The 17,936-nt window shown below is 43.4% G+C and overlaps 1 protein-coding gene across 9 annotated transcripts; it reads right to left on the reverse strand.

Annotated features, from left to right (window-relative positions):
* Positions 1-454: 454 nt before the first annotated feature.
* Positions 455-4,172, reverse strand: LOC122056269. Of its 9 annotated transcripts, none has more exons than XR_006133087.1 (8): positions 3,428-4,171; positions 3,084-3,227; positions 2,909-3,000; positions 1,811-2,001; positions 1,488-1,706; positions 1,354-1,413; positions 1,187-1,254; positions 455-683 (listed from the first exon to the last, which is right to left on the reverse strand). XR_006133087.1 is itself a non-coding variant. In XM_042618145.1 (6 exons), the coding sequence occupies exons 1-4, from the start codon at positions 3,637-3,639 to the stop codon at positions 1,869-1,871; spliced, it is 543 nt and encodes a 180-aa protein (XP_042474079.1). In that variant the 5' UTR covers positions 3,640-4,167; the 3' UTR covers positions 455-1,413; positions 1,502-1,706; positions 1,811-1,868. The 9 variants fall into 9 exon arrangements, 2 of the variants coding, with proteins under 2 accessions (XP_042474079.1, XP_042474078.1); XR_006133085.1 differs by having other exon boundaries at positions 455-816; XR_006133084.1 differs by having other exon boundaries at positions 1,187-1,413; positions 3,428-4,172.
* Positions 4,173-17,936: the final 13,764 nt, after the last annotated feature.

Genomic DNA, 17,936 nt, shown 5'->3' on the forward strand with positions numbered 1-17,936 from the left:
CTCTTCATGAGTCCACTACAACAAAAATATTAAAAGACAACGGTTAAAAACCGTTGTCGTAGACCCTTTAAAACCGTTATAATTGGCAGTGTTGTTAAAAGTGGGGGGCTACGACAACGGTTTTAAACCGTTGTCTTTGAGTGAAAAGACAACAATTTTGCAACGGTTTTAAACCGTTGTCTTTGAATGAAAAGACAACAGTTTAAAACCGTTGTTATTTAGAGCATTTTTACTGCAATTACAATCGGTTTTGGAGCTACGACAACGGTTTTTAACCGTTGTCTTTGAGTGTGATAGACAACAATAACAATTTTAAACTGTTGTCTTTTGAATTATTATCTTTTAATACTAATATATCAGATTTCAATTTAAATATATAATAAAGAATCATAATCAAGAAAGATTATTCCCCACATCAATATCATTCAAAATGTTACTTATACAAGAATTACAATCACAAAAGAAAAATCATGTCTCATATTCAAATAAAATTTATCCCAATACAAATAAACAAATAAACTTCATTTGTAACTAATGAACAATAGCCAAAAGACTAGAAACTTGTGATGGTGGTTCATGTCATGTTGGATTGCATTTTCATACTTTATCATGCCGCCAGTAAGAGTTCCTTGCTGAGAATCTTGCCAGACCTTAAACATATCTTGAATTAATTCTTGACGGGCCTAAGCACAGACCAATCCAGCATATTTTGTCACCTCGAGCCAGTCTTAAGACACAACAACTTGACAAACCAAATATAATCAAGGTAGTAAGGATGCATCAAAGTAACTATACATCGATAAGTTGTTGTACCACCTAAAACAAGCAGTATAATTGTTAAAATGTTGTTATATGGATATCAAAGATATTTAAAAAGTCATCAATTTGCTAAATCTCATCAGAGTCAACCATACACAAGCATAAATTTAAAGTGAATTGAATCTTATGACATTTTTAATTTATTGGCTAAATACCAATTGACATCAAGCTTCATTATACCAGGACCCTTATCTTTTGGCAAGATTGTTATAGAAAATATACAATATATCTCTGAGGTCCAAAAAATGGTTGGCAAAGAAAAATATAACCTAACCCAACATGAACAGGAAAATTATATCAACCACAATACAAAAAAAATTAATTCACACTTCTGCATGAGTTGTATGTGACAACAATGAAGACAGACCTGACTTTGGAGCAAAGAAACTTCTTCGTCCATGATGGTTTTCCATTTTTCAACAAGCAGATTTCAACCTTGCATTGCAAAATTGTGGCAGAAAGATTCCAAAATAACCAAGAAGCATAGCAGAAAGAAGATATTACAAAGTTTTCAGAAAAGTCCAGATTACAAACCTCTTGATCACCCAAAAGATCATATATTGTTGGTTCAATAGACTTCCCAAGGTATATGATCTAAACAAAGGCAGTAAAAGTAATGCATCAAAATCTTTGATCAAACAACACTATATTATCTTATGGAAGCTTACTGAATCATGATCACATTCAAGAAAAATGTCATGGACATTTATGAAGTCCGTAGAGCTTGGTCCATTGTAGAAAGTTGCCTTCCGAGACGCACTGGTAACTGCGACTGCTTCTTTGTCCACAAACTCGACATCAGGATGGCATGTGAGGCCTGCTATATGAATATGTCGCAGAGGACGGAACTGCTTCAGCCCTGGAACATTGGTTCGTTTGGCGGCAACCTGAAACAAAGCATTCATCTTGTTGTTAGAAAAACCAACGTTGCTGTTAATAAGAATTTAAAAGTGTGCTGGTAAGAAAAATGCTTGAGATTAAATAGACAAACCTTGATTGGACGAGCATGAAGCTCAGACTCATGCAACCAAAAGGCTTCTTGGACTGCCTCAACTTCCAAGAATTCGACATAAGCAAAACCCTAGGCTGACCGTTTCTGTCAGTGAGAATGGTGACTCTGTTAACAGTACCACACGACTGAAAATGCTGTTGAACCTCTTCAGGGGTGCAAGCATAATCAACCTATAGTTTAATAGAAATATCAACATGAGTATCAATCTAGCAGTGGCTTTCCCAACTCAAGATGTTGCTACTAAATCACTTGCTGTTAAAGGTTTCAGAAGAATTTTATATGTATAAAACATAACAATCATTGACAAATAGTTATAGTGTGACTGTTGATGCTAAGAATAAGAAACCAAAATTCTGTAATAGAAGACAACAACCCTATCCAATTCGGAACAAGTATCAAACAAAAAAGATAGCCTTAGCATAGACTATATATTACAAAATTCTAATAAGGTGCAAGTCGAGAATCCTCAGTAACTTGGGCATATATATATATATATATATATATATATATATATATATTTCAAATAATTCTTTGTTTTAAATAATCTTTTTCCCTTTTTTTCTTTGGTAATTTTTTCAAGTACAAGCTAACGGTAACTGGAGTTCAATGTTACTCTGTACAATCTTATAGGACATAACTTTTGTATGGATCTACTATAAAGACGAATTGAAGATGTCTGGTACAAGGACAATAATACCAAATTTTAATCATTGAACCACTTAAATTCAGCCAAACCATAACAATGTTACTACAAATTATCAAACTTCTAATGAGCACAAACACAGTTTTGGGAACTTGAACATTATAGTAGGCACTCTTTGCATGTACCACATTCAAGTAATACGGCACCAAAAAAGAAAAAGAGGGAAGGTAAATCCATTTGAATGTCTTTACCCATTATTTAACTTGTAGCAACTTATACAACTCACATAATTTACAACTAATTAGATATCTTGAGCGGGTCTAGCAACTTATCATATATAAGTAAACTTGCTGCATACAAAGCAAAGGATTTCTTGAAAGGAAATAAATAAATAAATAATCAGGCTACATACACTAACAAATAAAAAAAAGTACCTGGAGTCGAACTCAATGGCAAGCTCAATCAAAGGGCCAATGGAAGCCCCCTCGAAAGCAGATGCGGCCATCAGAAGCCCAAACCTCTTCTTCTGTTGCAAGAGAGAACAGATGAACAAAAGGAAAAAAAAAACATTTTTATCTTCTCTTCAGAAGATCACGAAGAAGAGCTCACCTCTTCATATGGAGGCATGGAAAGCAGACACATGATGCTACCAAAGCAACCCATCATCGTCAAAAATCCGCCAATGTTCATCAAAATGTGGAGATAAGCTCCAGCCGCTGATGCCGCGAGCGCGCAACATAGCGTCAAGTAAACCTGGATCACAACCCCAATCGAGAAGTCAGAAAACATATCATAATTTCCCACAAGAACTAGAGCAAACCCTAAGAAACCAGAAAAGGGGAAAAAAAAGGGGGAAATCACCAAATTAATTCGATATCGAAAGACACACAACCGATCTTTAAGACAACTATCAAATAAGGGGGACAAAGAGGGGAAAAGGCGTCGATCCGTACCAGCATCATATGATTTTGAACATTCGAAGGGATCTAACCGAAATTTTTGAAGGAATTCCGAGTCCATCCGCCATGGGACTGAGATCGGGATTGGAAGAACGCATCCATCTCTCTCTCTTCTCTATCTCTCTCTCTCGGCGAACAATGAAAACAGATCGAAGTCTCCGAGCGAGGAGAGAAGGCGTGTTCTCCCTTCGCCCTTTATACGCCATGATGATTAAACATTGGTTTCTTCTGGGAGCGTCTCGGGGGTTCGTGCGAGTAGCAAAACCTCCCTGTTTCCGTCGAAGAGTAGCAAAACCTCGTCCCTAATGTTGAGATCCTTCTTCCAGGCATGCATCACGGAAGCGTCGTTGACTGAGATGCAGGCAATGGTGTCCACGCCTTTGGCATGCAGCTCCCCATCCTTTTCCACAAATCCAGGGAGGTACTTTTGCGAGCACGTCGGCGTAAAGGCCTCGGGACGGTGAAGAAGATGACTTTCTTGCTCTTGGTGAGATCAGAGATGGTGACGGTCTGGAGCTCCCCATCGGAGCCAAAGTAGGAGAGGTTGGCGTCAGGAAGATTGTCTCCGACGGAGATGGTGGTTGTGACGGCAGGGGCAGAGGCGGAAGAGTTGAAGAGGCGGGGGAAGAGGGAGGACCTACGAGTGTGCAGTCAGAGGTGTAGAGTGGTAGTGGAAACGGAGCGGTGGAAGCGGACGACAAAAGGGAGGAGGCGGGGCAAAGAAGGGGCGACGAGTTTAGGGCTTGGAGAGGAAAGTGTTAGGATCCTTCGTACGGCTAGAGAGGGGGGTGTGAATAGTCGACCCCAATCTTTCGCGTTTCTTCCTACGATTAGGTTAGTCGCAACGGAAATACAAGGAAGAAACTAAGGAGAAGAAAGCAAACCTCAAACTCGTCCCCCAGGCTATGGTCACCTTGCAATGTGGAATCGCCAAGGACCAACTCGTCAAGGTAGGTCCGTTCTCAAGTGCAAGAGACCTATGGAACAAACTCATCGAGCTCCAAGAGGGAACTCGGGATTCTCGGATTGCCAAGAGGGACCTATTCTTGAATCAGCTCCAAAATCTAACCATGAAGGACAATGAAACGGTGAGTGAACTTCATGGGAGATTCAAGGAGATCATCAATGGTCTCCACTCCGTGGATGAACGGGTAGAAAACCGTGACTTAGTAAGGTACGCTCTTAAATCTTTTCCTAGGAATGCCTTGTGGTCATCCATGGTAGATGCCTACAAGGTATCCAAGGATCTTTCCATTGTTAAACTAGATGAATTTTTCTGTGAAATGGAACTTCATGAGCTTGCTAACAAAGGTCAAAAAGAGAAGGGTATTGCTTTATTTGCAGGACCAAAGAGCAAGGATGGAAGAAGGAAGAAGGAAAAGAAGAAGGAAAAGGAGATTTCCTCATCCACCTCTTCTTCTGAATCTGATGATGAAAGTGGGTCATCGTCAAGTGAGATGGCGAACTTCGTAAGAAGGATTATGAGAAGAAGCCGAAGATACAAAGGAAAAGGTAAAACTAATGATCAAAATTTTGATAAATCTAATATTACATGTTATGAGTGTAGCAAGAAAGGACACATTCGGAGCGAGTGTCCAAACTAAAGAGGAAGGAGGAACGAGCCAAAAGGAAGGAGGAAAGAGCCAAGAAGAAGAAGGCTCTCAAGGCCACTGGATGAGTCCTCATCAAGCCTACCTGAGGAAGAAGAGAAGATGGAAAAGAGCACTCAAGAATGGCACTCATGGCAAGGGAAAATCCATGGATCGGTGATGACGACTGTGTTGGAAAATCCGATGGATCGTGATGATCGGACCGTGTTGGAAAATCCGATGGATCGGTGATGATCTACCGTGTTGGAAAATCCGATGGATCGTGATGATCGGACTGTGTTGAAAATCCGATGGATCGTGATGATCGACTCTGTGTTGGAAAATCCGATGGATCGTGGATGATCGGACTCGGTGTTGAAAGTCCAAGTAGGTCAGGGATTGACCGGACACTGTGGGGAGTCTTAGCAGTCAAGGAGGACCAGATGCTAAGCATGATGAACCAATAGGTCAAGGTTGACCGATATTGGTTTGACTTGTTTGGGCAAAATTTCGGATCGGCCTCCGCATCGATCGGATACTTCGATGTTCGATCGGTCTTGTGACCGATCGATTCCACCAGCAGATATCGTGGAGTTCTTGATCGGTCCACGCACCGATCGTGCAACGATCAAGCGGAGAAAGAAGCTCGACGGTCCAGGACCGATCAGTGTATGCCGATCGGTCTCCACGATCGATCAAGAGACGAGTGCGATTCTCTGTGAGAGCTGGGAGAGCTGGGATCGGTCCGGGGACCGATCAGATAGAGCCCGATCGGTCCGCACCGATCAGGATTGATCGACACCGATCGTCCGGGACCGATCAGTGTCAACAGAGGGTTCATACGCCTAGGCCGATCGGCCCGTGACCGATCGAGTTTTAGCGTTGCGACGCAACGGCTAGTTTCTTCACTGCTTCTTCTTCGCAGTATAAAGGGGCCGAGGGCTTCACAGGCTTCTACTTCTCCCGCTTCTAGCTTGCCGCCATGATCCGAGCTTTGTTGAACTCTCCCAAGAAGCTTTCGTGAGCTTCACGACGGCCACCGCATGTCCAGAAGTTGTTGCTTCAGGCAATCGACGAGAAGGCGAGTTAGTGTTTGTACATTGTTCTTGTCTTTTACTTGTATTCCTTGTATTCTAGTTTGTTGTTGCAAACGTTTGGCGAGGTTTCTCCACCCACAAGGAGTATATTGTATTAGCCTGTTCCGGGGCTCATCCACCGACGGATTGATAGGGTTCTCCACCTCACTGACACGCCGAGGAGTAGGAGTTCATCTCCGAACCTCGTTACATCCTTGCGTTTGTTTTTTTTCTCCTTAGTTTCTTCCTTGTATTTCCGTTGCGACTAACCTAATCGTAGGAAGAAACGCGAAAGATTGGGGTCGGCTATTCACACCCCCCTCTCTAGCCGTACGAAGGATCCTAACAAGTGGTATCAGAGCAACATCGTAATCTGTAACCTGAAACTTCGAGAAAACTTGCAGCAGATGGTTAGAAACGAAATAGGTAAAAGCAATTGCGAAAGTGAGTTTGAAATGAGTCTTGTGGGAGAATTGACATTCTTCCTTGGACTAGAAATCAAACAAACTAGAGATGGCATTTATGTCCATCAAGCAAAATACACTCAAGAGATGCTTAAGAAATTCAAAATGAGTGATTCTAAGGAAGTATCCACTCCTATGGCGACGAGCACTCGTCTTGACAATGATGAGAGTGGAAAATCAGTTGATCTAACGCAATATAGAAGCATGATCGGTAGTCTTCTATATCTCACAGCTAGTCGACCGGACATACTCTTTGCTGTGGGCATGTGCGCTAGGTATCAAGTCTGTGCCAAGGAATCTCACTTAATTGCAGTTAAGAGAATTCTGAGATACCTTAAAGGCACAATTAGAGTAGGTCTTTGGTACCCTCGTACTGAATCATTTGACTTGATAGGTTATACCGACTCCGATTATGCTCGGTGCAAATTGGATCGGAAAAGTACGAGTGGGGGTTGCCAATTTTTAGGTTCATGTTTAGTTAGTTGGTCAAGTCGGAAGCAACATTGTGTTGCTCTCTCCACGACCGAGGCCGAATATATTGCCATGGGAGAGAGTGTATCACAGTTGTTGTGGATGATACACACCCTAGAGGATTATGGACTCTCTTATAAGGGTGTACAAGTGCTATGCGACAACATTAGCACAATCAACCTAACTAAAAATCCAGTCCATCATTCGAGGACCAAACACATTGAAGTGCGTCATCACTTCATAAGAGATCACGTAGCTAGGGGAGAAATTGTGCTCACATATGTGGAGTCAAAGTCAAACCTAGCCGATATCTTCACAAAACCCCTTCCGGAGAATGAATTTAGTCATTTAAGGAGGGAGTTGGGAATGTGTTTGGCTCCTTAGGTCATTAGAACTTCACCATGATCAATAAGGACTATTAAAATGACAAGAGTAATTGGGAAACTGATTTGGGCAATTTGGGGACATCTCACACAAACGATAAGGTTTAACAAATTGTTTTTGTTTGCTAGAAATGGGGTGAGATGCTAGGAACAACCAATTTATTCAAAATGTATTATGCATCCCTTGAATAAGTAGGTTGAAGAGACATAAATTGAGTATGGGGAAGGTCATTACATAATTCATGTGTATTTGACTCCTAGATCTTACTCATATATTCCAACCAAGGAATCTTGGTTGGACTTTTGTCTAGAAATTATCTAATCATGATTGATGTGTTGATTGATACTTTGGATTGGTATCTTTAATGATAAGATGAGTTGATAATGTAAGAATAGTAATTTAGGATATATTTTGACAAATTTGAAACTAAACATGACAGGGTTGGATATTTCAGGTTTTGAAACTCTGAAATGTCTGAAACTAACTTGTAACTTAATAAAAAAAAACCTAGAATGTTAGGACTTTCAGAGCTTGCAATTAGGAAATGTTCTTGTTCATAGATGTTTAAGTTCTGTGTTCTGAATTTGAGAAGTTCTGAATTTTCAGAATTCTCGAGAGAAACGACTGCGAAATCAGTTGCTCGAATTCAGATATCAGAAATCTGAATTATCAGACACTGATCGGTCTCACGACCGATCAGGAGACTCTCTGATCGGTCCACAGTCCGATCAGGGGTCCTCCAGATATCTTCGTGCTTTCTGTTGGCTCACTGATCGGTCCAGTGACCGATCAGGAGGTTCTGGCACGCGACAGACACATCTGATCGGTCCAGGGACCAATCAGGAGGATCTCACGCGACACATCTGATCGGTCTAGGGACCGATCAGGAGGATCTCACGCGACGATTCACATCTGATCGGTCCAGGGACCGATCAGGAGAGTCTCAACCTCTTCAACCTTTCTGATCGATCTCTGATCGGTCTACGGACCGATCAGGAAGTTCCCTGATCGGTCCGGGGACCGATCAGCTTCGCTGAATGCTACTGATCACCTTCTGATCGGTCCACAGACCGATCAGGAGGTTCCCTGATCGGTCCGGTGACCGATCAGGGGGCTTCGGATACCTTCTGATCGGACAACCGTCCGATCCTTTCTTCACTGTACACCTATCTTAACCCTTAAAACCTCCCGATCCCTTCTTTCCCTCATTCACGCGAACCCTAGCCGACTCTCCCCACCAGTCCTCCCTTTTCTCTTCTCCTTGCACGCCGAAGCTCCAGCCCTCGGAAGCCCTAGCCGAGAGTTCCATGGCTCCAAGGTGACTCCTACCTCTATAGAACTTGGCATTGTATTTTCATTTCTCATCTGTTGTTGTGTTTGTTCGTTTGTTGGTGGCCGGTGCTCTCTCTTTGTTTCCCATTGTCCAAATGGTTAGGAAGAAACCCACTAGTGGTGAGGGTACCTCTAAGGAACCAACCGAGAAATCCAAATCCAAGTCCAAAGCTCCTGCTACCTCCCGACCTCAACCGGCTAGTTCGGGGAGATTCCCCAACCAACAATTTGAAAAATCATTTAAGGAGAGGACTTTCAAATTACTCCCTTGTCGATCTGTTGATAAGAAGTTCATGCAGGAATCTTGTCCCTCTATTTTAGAAACCATTGCCTACTACAAGCTCGATTCGTTGGTTTTTCTAGAAAGGGACATCAACTTTGATCTAGTATCTGAATTCTATAACAACCTTCATCAGACTCCTGATGGTAGTTATAGGACAAGAGTGGCTAAGCAAAACGTTGATCTCAACATAATTGACTTCTTTGGGTATTTAGGTTGTCGTTTGTGTTCGGGAACGGTGTTCTCCATCTATCCTGTTTTGCCTGAACCCATACCTCATCCTCTTAATGTCTCTTCTGACTCAATCTATGAGTACTTTTTTGGTCATCCGAGACTGGATGGTTTAGATGAGTTAGATGACGACTTTCCTACATTTGCAGCCCTTAGACTCTCTGCTCCTGACTACATCCTTTTCAAAGTTGTCACACAATGTCTTCTACCTATCACCTCTAAACCGTTGGCAGAAATTCGACCATATCACTGTCTGATGCTTTATGGGTTACGTCGACGTCTAGATTTTGATATTATGTCGAGTGTCTATATGTCTATCATATCCCATAGTGAACCGAGCGGCGACAACATCTATATGCCTTTTGGGCATATAATTACTGATTGGCTCGAGTCCATGGGTATTGACGTCTCTAGGGGGAGGATAGTGAAGATGGTCAGGCAGGATTGTCGACTTGGGAAACGTGCGTTTTCCAAGTCCGGAATCCTAAGTCAGGATGGGCCGGTTAGGTGGAAGGATGGGAGGGCACTGGGTGAGCTACCACTTCCACGACAGGTTGCTCGTCCTCCTGCTGCTGCTGCATATGGCGAGGAGGATCCAGATCTGCGCTGGCAGATCGCTGAGCTGGAGAGCCGGTTTGACCGCCACGAGGAGATGGTGGCTGCAGAGTTCGATGGCCTGCGCCTCCAGATTGATCAGCGCTTCGATACTCTACAGAGACAGCAGTTGGCGACACATCAGGCATTTCTAGGATGGATGGCCGGCCATCCACCTCCTCAGCACTCTGCGGGCGAGCTACCCTCAGGCAGCAGCATGCCTCTTCAGGATTCCACTCTTCCAGCTGATGCTGCAGATGATCCTCTTGATGAGGATGTTGGCTGACATTCTCTATGTTTTGATTGTTTTGTTGATACTATGTCTTTGATACATTTATCTGAACTGGATGTTAGCTGTGTTTCTTATATTCATGCTATTTATGATGCTTCACTATTCATGATACACTTATGATATTTCATATGCCATTGTTTTTCATATACCGTTTTTTTTATGTGGATTAAGATTGAGGCGTTATTAGTTAATAGGGGGAGGTGCTTGTCAGTCTTATTCATTATTTTACACCTTTTCGGTGTTTGACAAAGGGGGAGAAAATAATTAAGTTTAGAGACGATTTGACCTCTTTGAATCAATAAGGAAAAAAAAGAGAAAGTAACTGAGTTATATCCATCTTAGGGGGAGATCTTAATTTCCCTGAAATTATGGATATGAGAATTTTTCTGATCTAAACTTAAATTGTGTTGTCAAACAACAAAAAGGGGGAGATTGTTGATACAGTCTGACCTGGATGTTGTTTTGATGTTGACACTGATTTAAGTTTGAATCAGATATTAAATTAACTCAGACTAATTACTAATCAAGGTTGACTTGGTTAACCTGATTGACCTGATTGGGAAAAGTCCAAGCGAGGAGCTTGGCACGGGAAAGTCCTGGTGAGTGAAGCCAGGCAGTGGGAAAGTCCTAACTGGGATGTTAGGCAGTTGGAAAGTCCTGGTGAGTGAAACCAGGCAATTGGGAAGTCCAAGTGTGGAAGCTTGGCATGTATGGTCGGAGAGGGTTCGGTAGCACGCTCTGGACCGTCAGGGGTGAGGGCAGCAAGCTTGGAAGCTTGACTCGAGACTCACAGTTTTGGATCGGTCTGCAGACCGATCCAAGCACCTGGAGACGCTGGGATGCCTGAGACCGATCAGAGTTCCTCGATCGGTCCGGGGACCGATCAGAAACACCGTGAGCACATCGAGGTATACCGATCGGTCCGGGACCGACGATAACACTAGAGACATCGAGTGTATACCGATCGTCCGGGACCGATCGATGATCCTCGAGTTCGAGTGGATATCGATCGGTCTTACGGACCGATCACGAGTCCCGATCGGCCCCGCACCGATCGTGATTCGCTACGATTCGCGTGAGGTGGATCGGTCTTGGGACCGATCGACAGCACTGATCGGTCCGCACCGATCGACGATAATGAAGCGTGGATCGGTCTCACGACCGATCCAGATGGTTTGTTTTGCACGCGCTTCTTATTGTTTCGATTCGCAATTGCTTTTACCTATTTCGTTTCTAACCATCTGCTGCAAGTTTTCTCGAAGTTTCAGGTTACAGATTACGATGTTGGGTGAATTCAAATTAAGGATCATTAGTAGAAGGCAACAAAAAGCTTTTGCTGTGTCTCGCTGCGGACAAACCAGTTTTGGTAGCAACGTCTCGTTTGCGATCTGCTGGCAGCCGTTTGGTCGAAATCAGCTTGACTTGTGCTGATAGGTTCAAGCTCAGAGGTACCAGTGGAAACGAGGATGCCATTGGTGGGAGCTGAGACAATCAGACAAGGAAGAAGTGTGATTGGCGACGTCGTGGACGGTTGCAGGGATTCGCAGGGATTTGCTGCAGGTTTAGCAGAGATCCGTTTCAGAGCAGAGAGGCATATGAAGGTGGAGAGGAGAGGCTCTCGTGACAACGCTTTTTGTGCTCTTGCTGTGAAAAACACTGTGGAGAAAAACTCTCTGGAAGATTGAAGCAGTGCGCTTGTTCTTCGCTGATTGTGGCTGTGAGCTTCCTTTGATCATTTCACTTGAGCCACTACTGTAAGTCTTGTGCTTAATTTCTTACTGCTGTTAAAGACTTTGTGGAGAGGTTACTCCACCGAGAAGGAGAATCCTTTAGCCGGATAGCTTCCGGGGTGTGATCTACCGAAAGATCAAGAGGATTCGTCCACCTTACGGACACGCCGAGGAGTAGGGGCAAGTTATCCCCGAACCTCGTAAATCTCTGAGTTAGTGTGCTGTGTTTTCTTGTTTTAGTTTTCTAATTCCGCTGTGCTAACAAAGTTCTTGAAGAAATTGTTGTTTAGTGTTTTCCAAAGAGGCTATTCACCCCCCTCTAGCCATCTAAGGTCCCAACAGAAAGGAGAAGGGGCTTGGATCGAGAAGGTAAAGGATGGAATACGGTGGCGGCAAAAAATTTCGGGGAGAGGGAAAGAAAAAACGCCGCAGTAAAAAATGGCGAAGGGGAAAAAGCGACGAAAGAAGCGCATATAGACAACAGTTTTTAAAAATCCGTTGTCGTAGCCTTTAAAAATCGTTGTCATAGCCCCCAAAAAATATAAATAGACAACAGTTTTTAAAAACCATTGTCATAGGCCAAAAAAATTACTAAAAGACAACGGTTTTTGTTAAAACCGTTGTTAAAAGGCAAAAAGACAACGATTTGGTATAAAACCGTTGTCGTTTGAGTGTTGTTAAATGAGGTTTTTCTTGTAGTGATCCCGCTCTCTCCTTCATGCGAGCCGACCGGCTGGATGCCGAGCGCCTCCATCCCCTTTGCTGTCGCGGCTTCGAGCGCTGCTGCCTTTTTCTTCAAAATGCCGGCCATTACCGACTCCATGACGATGTCCGCTGCAAAGGAAAGAAGAGAAATCAGTTAGCAATCAAAGCATATGCCCAAGTTAAATTCTTACCGAAGCTGCTCGGAAGGGGAGTCCGTATGGGACTCAGGCCGAAGATGTACATCACTCCTTCGTGAAGAAGTTTATTGATGTTAAGTCGCAGACCGGCTAGCATAGTTGCAGCATGGAGGTAGTCCGGTCGGGTCTTGAACTTCTTCAGCTCAGGAGTGGGGGGTAGGTCGACCTGCCACTTGGTCCAGAAATTGGCCTGATCGGGCATACGAATATAGAAAAAATACTCCTTCCAATGTTTATTGGAAGAAGGCAGTTTATTAAAGAAGACTAGGTCGGGCCGAGCTTGGAACATGAAGGTGCCCGGCTCGGACTGCTTGGGGTAATAGAAATAATAAAAGACCTCTGGTCGGAGGGGGATGTTGTGGATTTTGAACAAAATGACAACACCACAAAGAAGGCGAAAGGTGTTGGGTACTAGACTGCCGAGCGGGACACCAAAAAAGTTACAAACATCTATAATGAAGGGATGTATAGGGAAACGCAGACCGGCAGTAAATTGGTCACGGAAGACACAGAAAGCTCCGCGCGGTGGCCTGTGTGGCCGAGCGGAAGGACCGGCTAAAAGAAGTTCAAAATCATCGGGGATTTCAAAATTATCGGTCAGAATATCAAAGTCACGCTGGTCGAATCGTGACTGCATGGTAGTGTACCATGGGCCGAGGGACTGGTCTTCAAGATGAGAAGAACTAGCCATGGTCCGAGCGAAAGAAATCGAAAAGGCAAAAAGGCAGGAGAAAGACGACATCAAGCGAAAAGAGTACCTTGGGAGCGAAAACTGGGGAAAGAAATGTAAAGAAAGCACCGGAAACAAGAAAGAAGAGAGGAGAACCTTACGAGAAAAAGGAGGATCGAAGGAAGAACACCGGGGATTGACGGAAGCAGGAGAACACGATCGCCAGAGCTCTAGAACGCAAGGGATAATCAGGAGCATGCGAAAGAAGGAGTGAGGCGATGGAGGAGAAAACGAAGATTTTATAGGGTGGAGGTCGGGCGGCCTCCACCGTTGGATCCAGGTCACAGGAATCAAAGCGTGCATCGCACCGTCCATTTCGAACCGCTTCGATCCCATCAAAGCACCACGCCACCGCCGTCGTATGATGACGACAGTGCACCACGTGGCATTCCGCCATTCGAAGCATTTAATGAGCGCATGCTCAACCTTAATGTCGAAGATTGGTGCAGAGTGCGAGGAGGTTCAAGGAATATTGCTGTTGACTAACCTTAAAAGGCCATCCCTGCGGTAGGCCGAGCGGAGGATAATGGCACGAAGGCGCCGCCCGGCTAGACTCGCAGTCCAGTCAGTCGGACTAATCGCCTCCTTCGACTAGACTTGAAGGGGAGGCAAGTGATCCGGCGGTAAGAACAGGGGACCCCCGTTCTGGGAGTCAACGCCACGTGAAAGTCAAAGGGCAGGTGGCCGACCGGAGAAGGGTGGGTCGACTGCCCGGCCGGTCGACCGGTGTCTAACTGATAGCAAAAGGCGCCCTGGCAGGAAGTTGGGCCCCGGCGCTCGTTGAACAGGATGGTAAGGCCGAGCGGATGGCAAGCTCCGCCAAAGACATAAGGTAGCATACTGCTGACAGTCTCCACAAAGCACATTACCAAGAATCTCCCAAGTAGACCGCTATATGTGTCCGGCCGGACGTATGGCGGAGGCTGGCCGGCCGGACGCCCGGTCGGGAGTAAGGGGAAAAGGACAAGGGACATCTTTTTCTGACAGCGGGCATGTTCTACGTGCAGGCCATACTCAAAATCCTACGACAGAAGGATCTGCTGTCCCATCAGAGACGTGCCTAAACTGTAGTAGTATGGTGTCAGGCAAGCTCCTCTGACAAGCCCACACTACGGTATGGGGAAGGACACGTGTACACCTCGGTGTGTGTGCACTCGCTTCTCCATAGCCCTATATAAAGGCCCTCACTCTTCGCCGGAGGTACGCATTCTACAATTCTTGGAGCCACTTTCTTGTTGAGCTTTGCCTGACTTGAGCGTCGGAGGGTCGTCGCCGGGAACCCCTTCCCGGCCCGACTTCTGTGCAGGTTCACTGGAAGTCCGGGCGGATAGTCAGCAGATCTACGTCAGCCGCTTGGAGAGCGCCACGTGCCCAGCGTCCGTTGATTCAGCTTTCGGACAGGATCACCCATTATACTTTCTCTCTTCATTCTTTCCTATCATACTTTCTCATCATATTTTCTCTCTTCTCGTCCTCTCTCATCGTGCTGGCTCCCATCATGTCCCCTCGGGGCGGTGCAGTGGTTGAGGCATGGGGTATTGTCACATAAGGTCTTGGAATTGAAACTCGACGTGTTTGAGCATGTCTTCCCTATGCCTTGGCCACCCACACTAATATCTAGTAGTCACTCATGATTTACCTCCTCTGTATTGGCCAGGGACTGGTTGGCGGGGGTGCTGGGGGTAAATGAATTATCTTTTTACCGCCTGCTCTCTCCCATCATACTCTTTTTCCTCATTTTCTCTCATCACACTTTTCATCTCTTCATTCTTTCATTTCCTCGTTCATTATATTTTTCTCTCACATTCAACTTTCTCTCACATCTAATCTTTTCTCTTATTTTCCTCTAAGGGTAAAAAAATATATTTTGGTTTATTCTGATAGAAAATATTCAACTAATCAAATATTATTTTTAAGAGTGATATCATTCTCTCTCACATTCAACTTTCTCTTCGATCACACTCTCTTTTCTCATTTTTTCTTATCATACTTTCTCTCTCATCATATTTCCTCTCTCATTATATTTTCTCTCTTCTAAATTTCTCTCAACATACTCTTTCTTCTTATTTTTCTCTCATCACACTTTCTCTCTTTTCATTCTCTCCATTATACTTTCTCTTTTATCACATTTTCTCTCGCCGCATCCTTTCTCGTTATGCTCTCTCTCACATTACATTTTCTTTTCTCATTTTTGCTCATCACGCTTTCCCTCTCTTCATTCTTTCACATCAGATTTTCTCCCTCATCACATTTTCTCTTTTATCATATTTTTCTCTCGCATTAAACTTTCTTTCATATCTAATTTGTTCTTTTATTTTCTTTTAAGGATAAAAATAGAAAATTTAATTTATTCCGATATAAAATAATTAATTAATCAAACCTTATTTTTAAGACGCTCGCCGAAGCCAACATCGCTTTGCCGAGCTCTTGTGACCAGCTCCTGCTTTGGAGGGCACAGCTCTTTATTCACCTTTTAACCTTCAGTTTAGAGATTCTTGTGGTTGATTTGTGTAAAATTGTTCATATAGTGTTTGCCTTAGAGCATCTCCAACAAGGTTTGTATGCATTTATTTGTTTTTGATGGTGATGACTGAACTATGCACACTGTCATTAATTAATTTGCAGTAGGGAGCTAGCCATGGTTGTGATCAACGTCAGGCGGTCGACGATGGTGCGACCGGTGGAAGCAACATCAACCTGATCCATATCGAGATTTGCTCTTACCATGCTCTTGGTTACTATTACCATGAGTCATTCTCTCTGAGAAACTTCATCATTTTTTTTTTTCCTTTGATGAAAATCTAGCAACGCACTTATGATCTCCTCTAGTTTAAGAGTTTCTTTACCTCATATCAAAGTAGTAACTAAATTCTTGTACGTAGAAGATGAAGGTAGAGAATTTAGCAACATCAATGTCTTATCTTTGTCCTTGATCTCCACATCAACCAGCTTCAGATCACTTACAATCTAGTTGAATACGCTGATGTGATGGCTTAGATCGTTTCCCTCTATCATCTTCAACCCCAATATTTTCTGCTTAAGATACAACTTGTTTGTCAATGACTTTGATATGTATTGATTTTTTAGCTTTTGTCAAACTACTACCGATGACTCATCATCTATGGCATGGTACATCACATCATTTGTAAGACAAAGCATAATTGTTGTCACTGCCTCCACCTGAAGTTCTACCTAATCTGATCTCTCCATTCTTTCTGGTTTCCTTTCTCCTAGCGCCTCCACCATGCCTTATTACACCAACAAATTCTTGACCCTTTTTTGCCATAATCCAAAGTTTCTGATTCCATCAAACTACACTATATAAAACTTTGCAAAAGTCATCCTTGACATGCTGAAGAAATCCATCAAAAACTTGCTCTGATACCAATTGTTGCACAAAGAAGGAGGCAACACCTCTCAACTTCTAACACGTAAGTAGATGAAGAAAGAAAGAGATCGCATAGAGCAACGAGACAAAAATGCTTAAGAAAGAGCAAACACAAGGAAGAAGAAAAGAAGAAAAGGAGGAGGAAGAAGAAGAGTTACCGAGGTTCGGCGACGTGCCTGCTCCACAAAAATGACCACAATTTTATTAAAATTCTCTCTACTCAAGAGAATCACATTCAATTATTCTCATGATGTAATAGGTTTACAATGATTTCTATAAATAGTACATAAACCCTAGACCCGATATAATCATAATAGGATTTTGTTATGGAAAACTATAACAAATTTCTGTTATAAAAAATTATAACAAAATTCTATATAAAAAATCGAAACAAAATTCTATTACAAAAAATCTTAATAGATTTTTCTTCCATGATACCTCTCACATTAACCTTTATCCAAATATAAATAATCCATCAACAACCTCCTTACATACATCATCATCATGAAATTAATCGTGTGATTCCCTCGGATGAGTCTAGTGGCTAGCGCATGAGATATTGCCACAATGAGGTTTGGGGTTCGAATCTCGACAAAACCGAGGTAAATGTCTCCCTTATGTGTTAGTCACTATTTCAAAGGCTAGTAGCCGCCCGTGATTTATCTCCTCTATGTTGGCCCTGGGACGGGTTGACGGGGGCGCTGAGGGCGAGCGTATTCGTCTTTTGCCATCATGAAATTAATCGTGTGAATCTCCTCGGGACGGTCTAATGGCTAGTGCATAAAGTATTGACATCATGAAATTTGGAGTTTGAATATCAACTTATAATTAATCATGATTTATCTCCTCTATATTGACTTAGATATTGGGTGAAGTTTCATAATGACATGCATGCTCATTCAAGGCGATGCAATATGCGTGGGCCGCTTCCACCAACCGACCACGGCGCACTTTAAATCTCCAACAATATGTTTTGGCTACTTAAGACGCTCACTGAAGCCCACGTAACCAGGTCTCTTCGGCGAGCTTTTATAACCTGT

This window comes from Zingiber officinale, chromosome 3B (genome assembly GCF_018446385.1).
Source record: "Zingiber officinale cultivar Zhangliang chromosome 3B, Zo_v1.1, whole genome shotgun sequence".
NCBI lineage: Eukaryota > Viridiplantae > Streptophyta > Magnoliopsida > Zingiberales > Zingiberaceae > Zingiber > Zingiber officinale.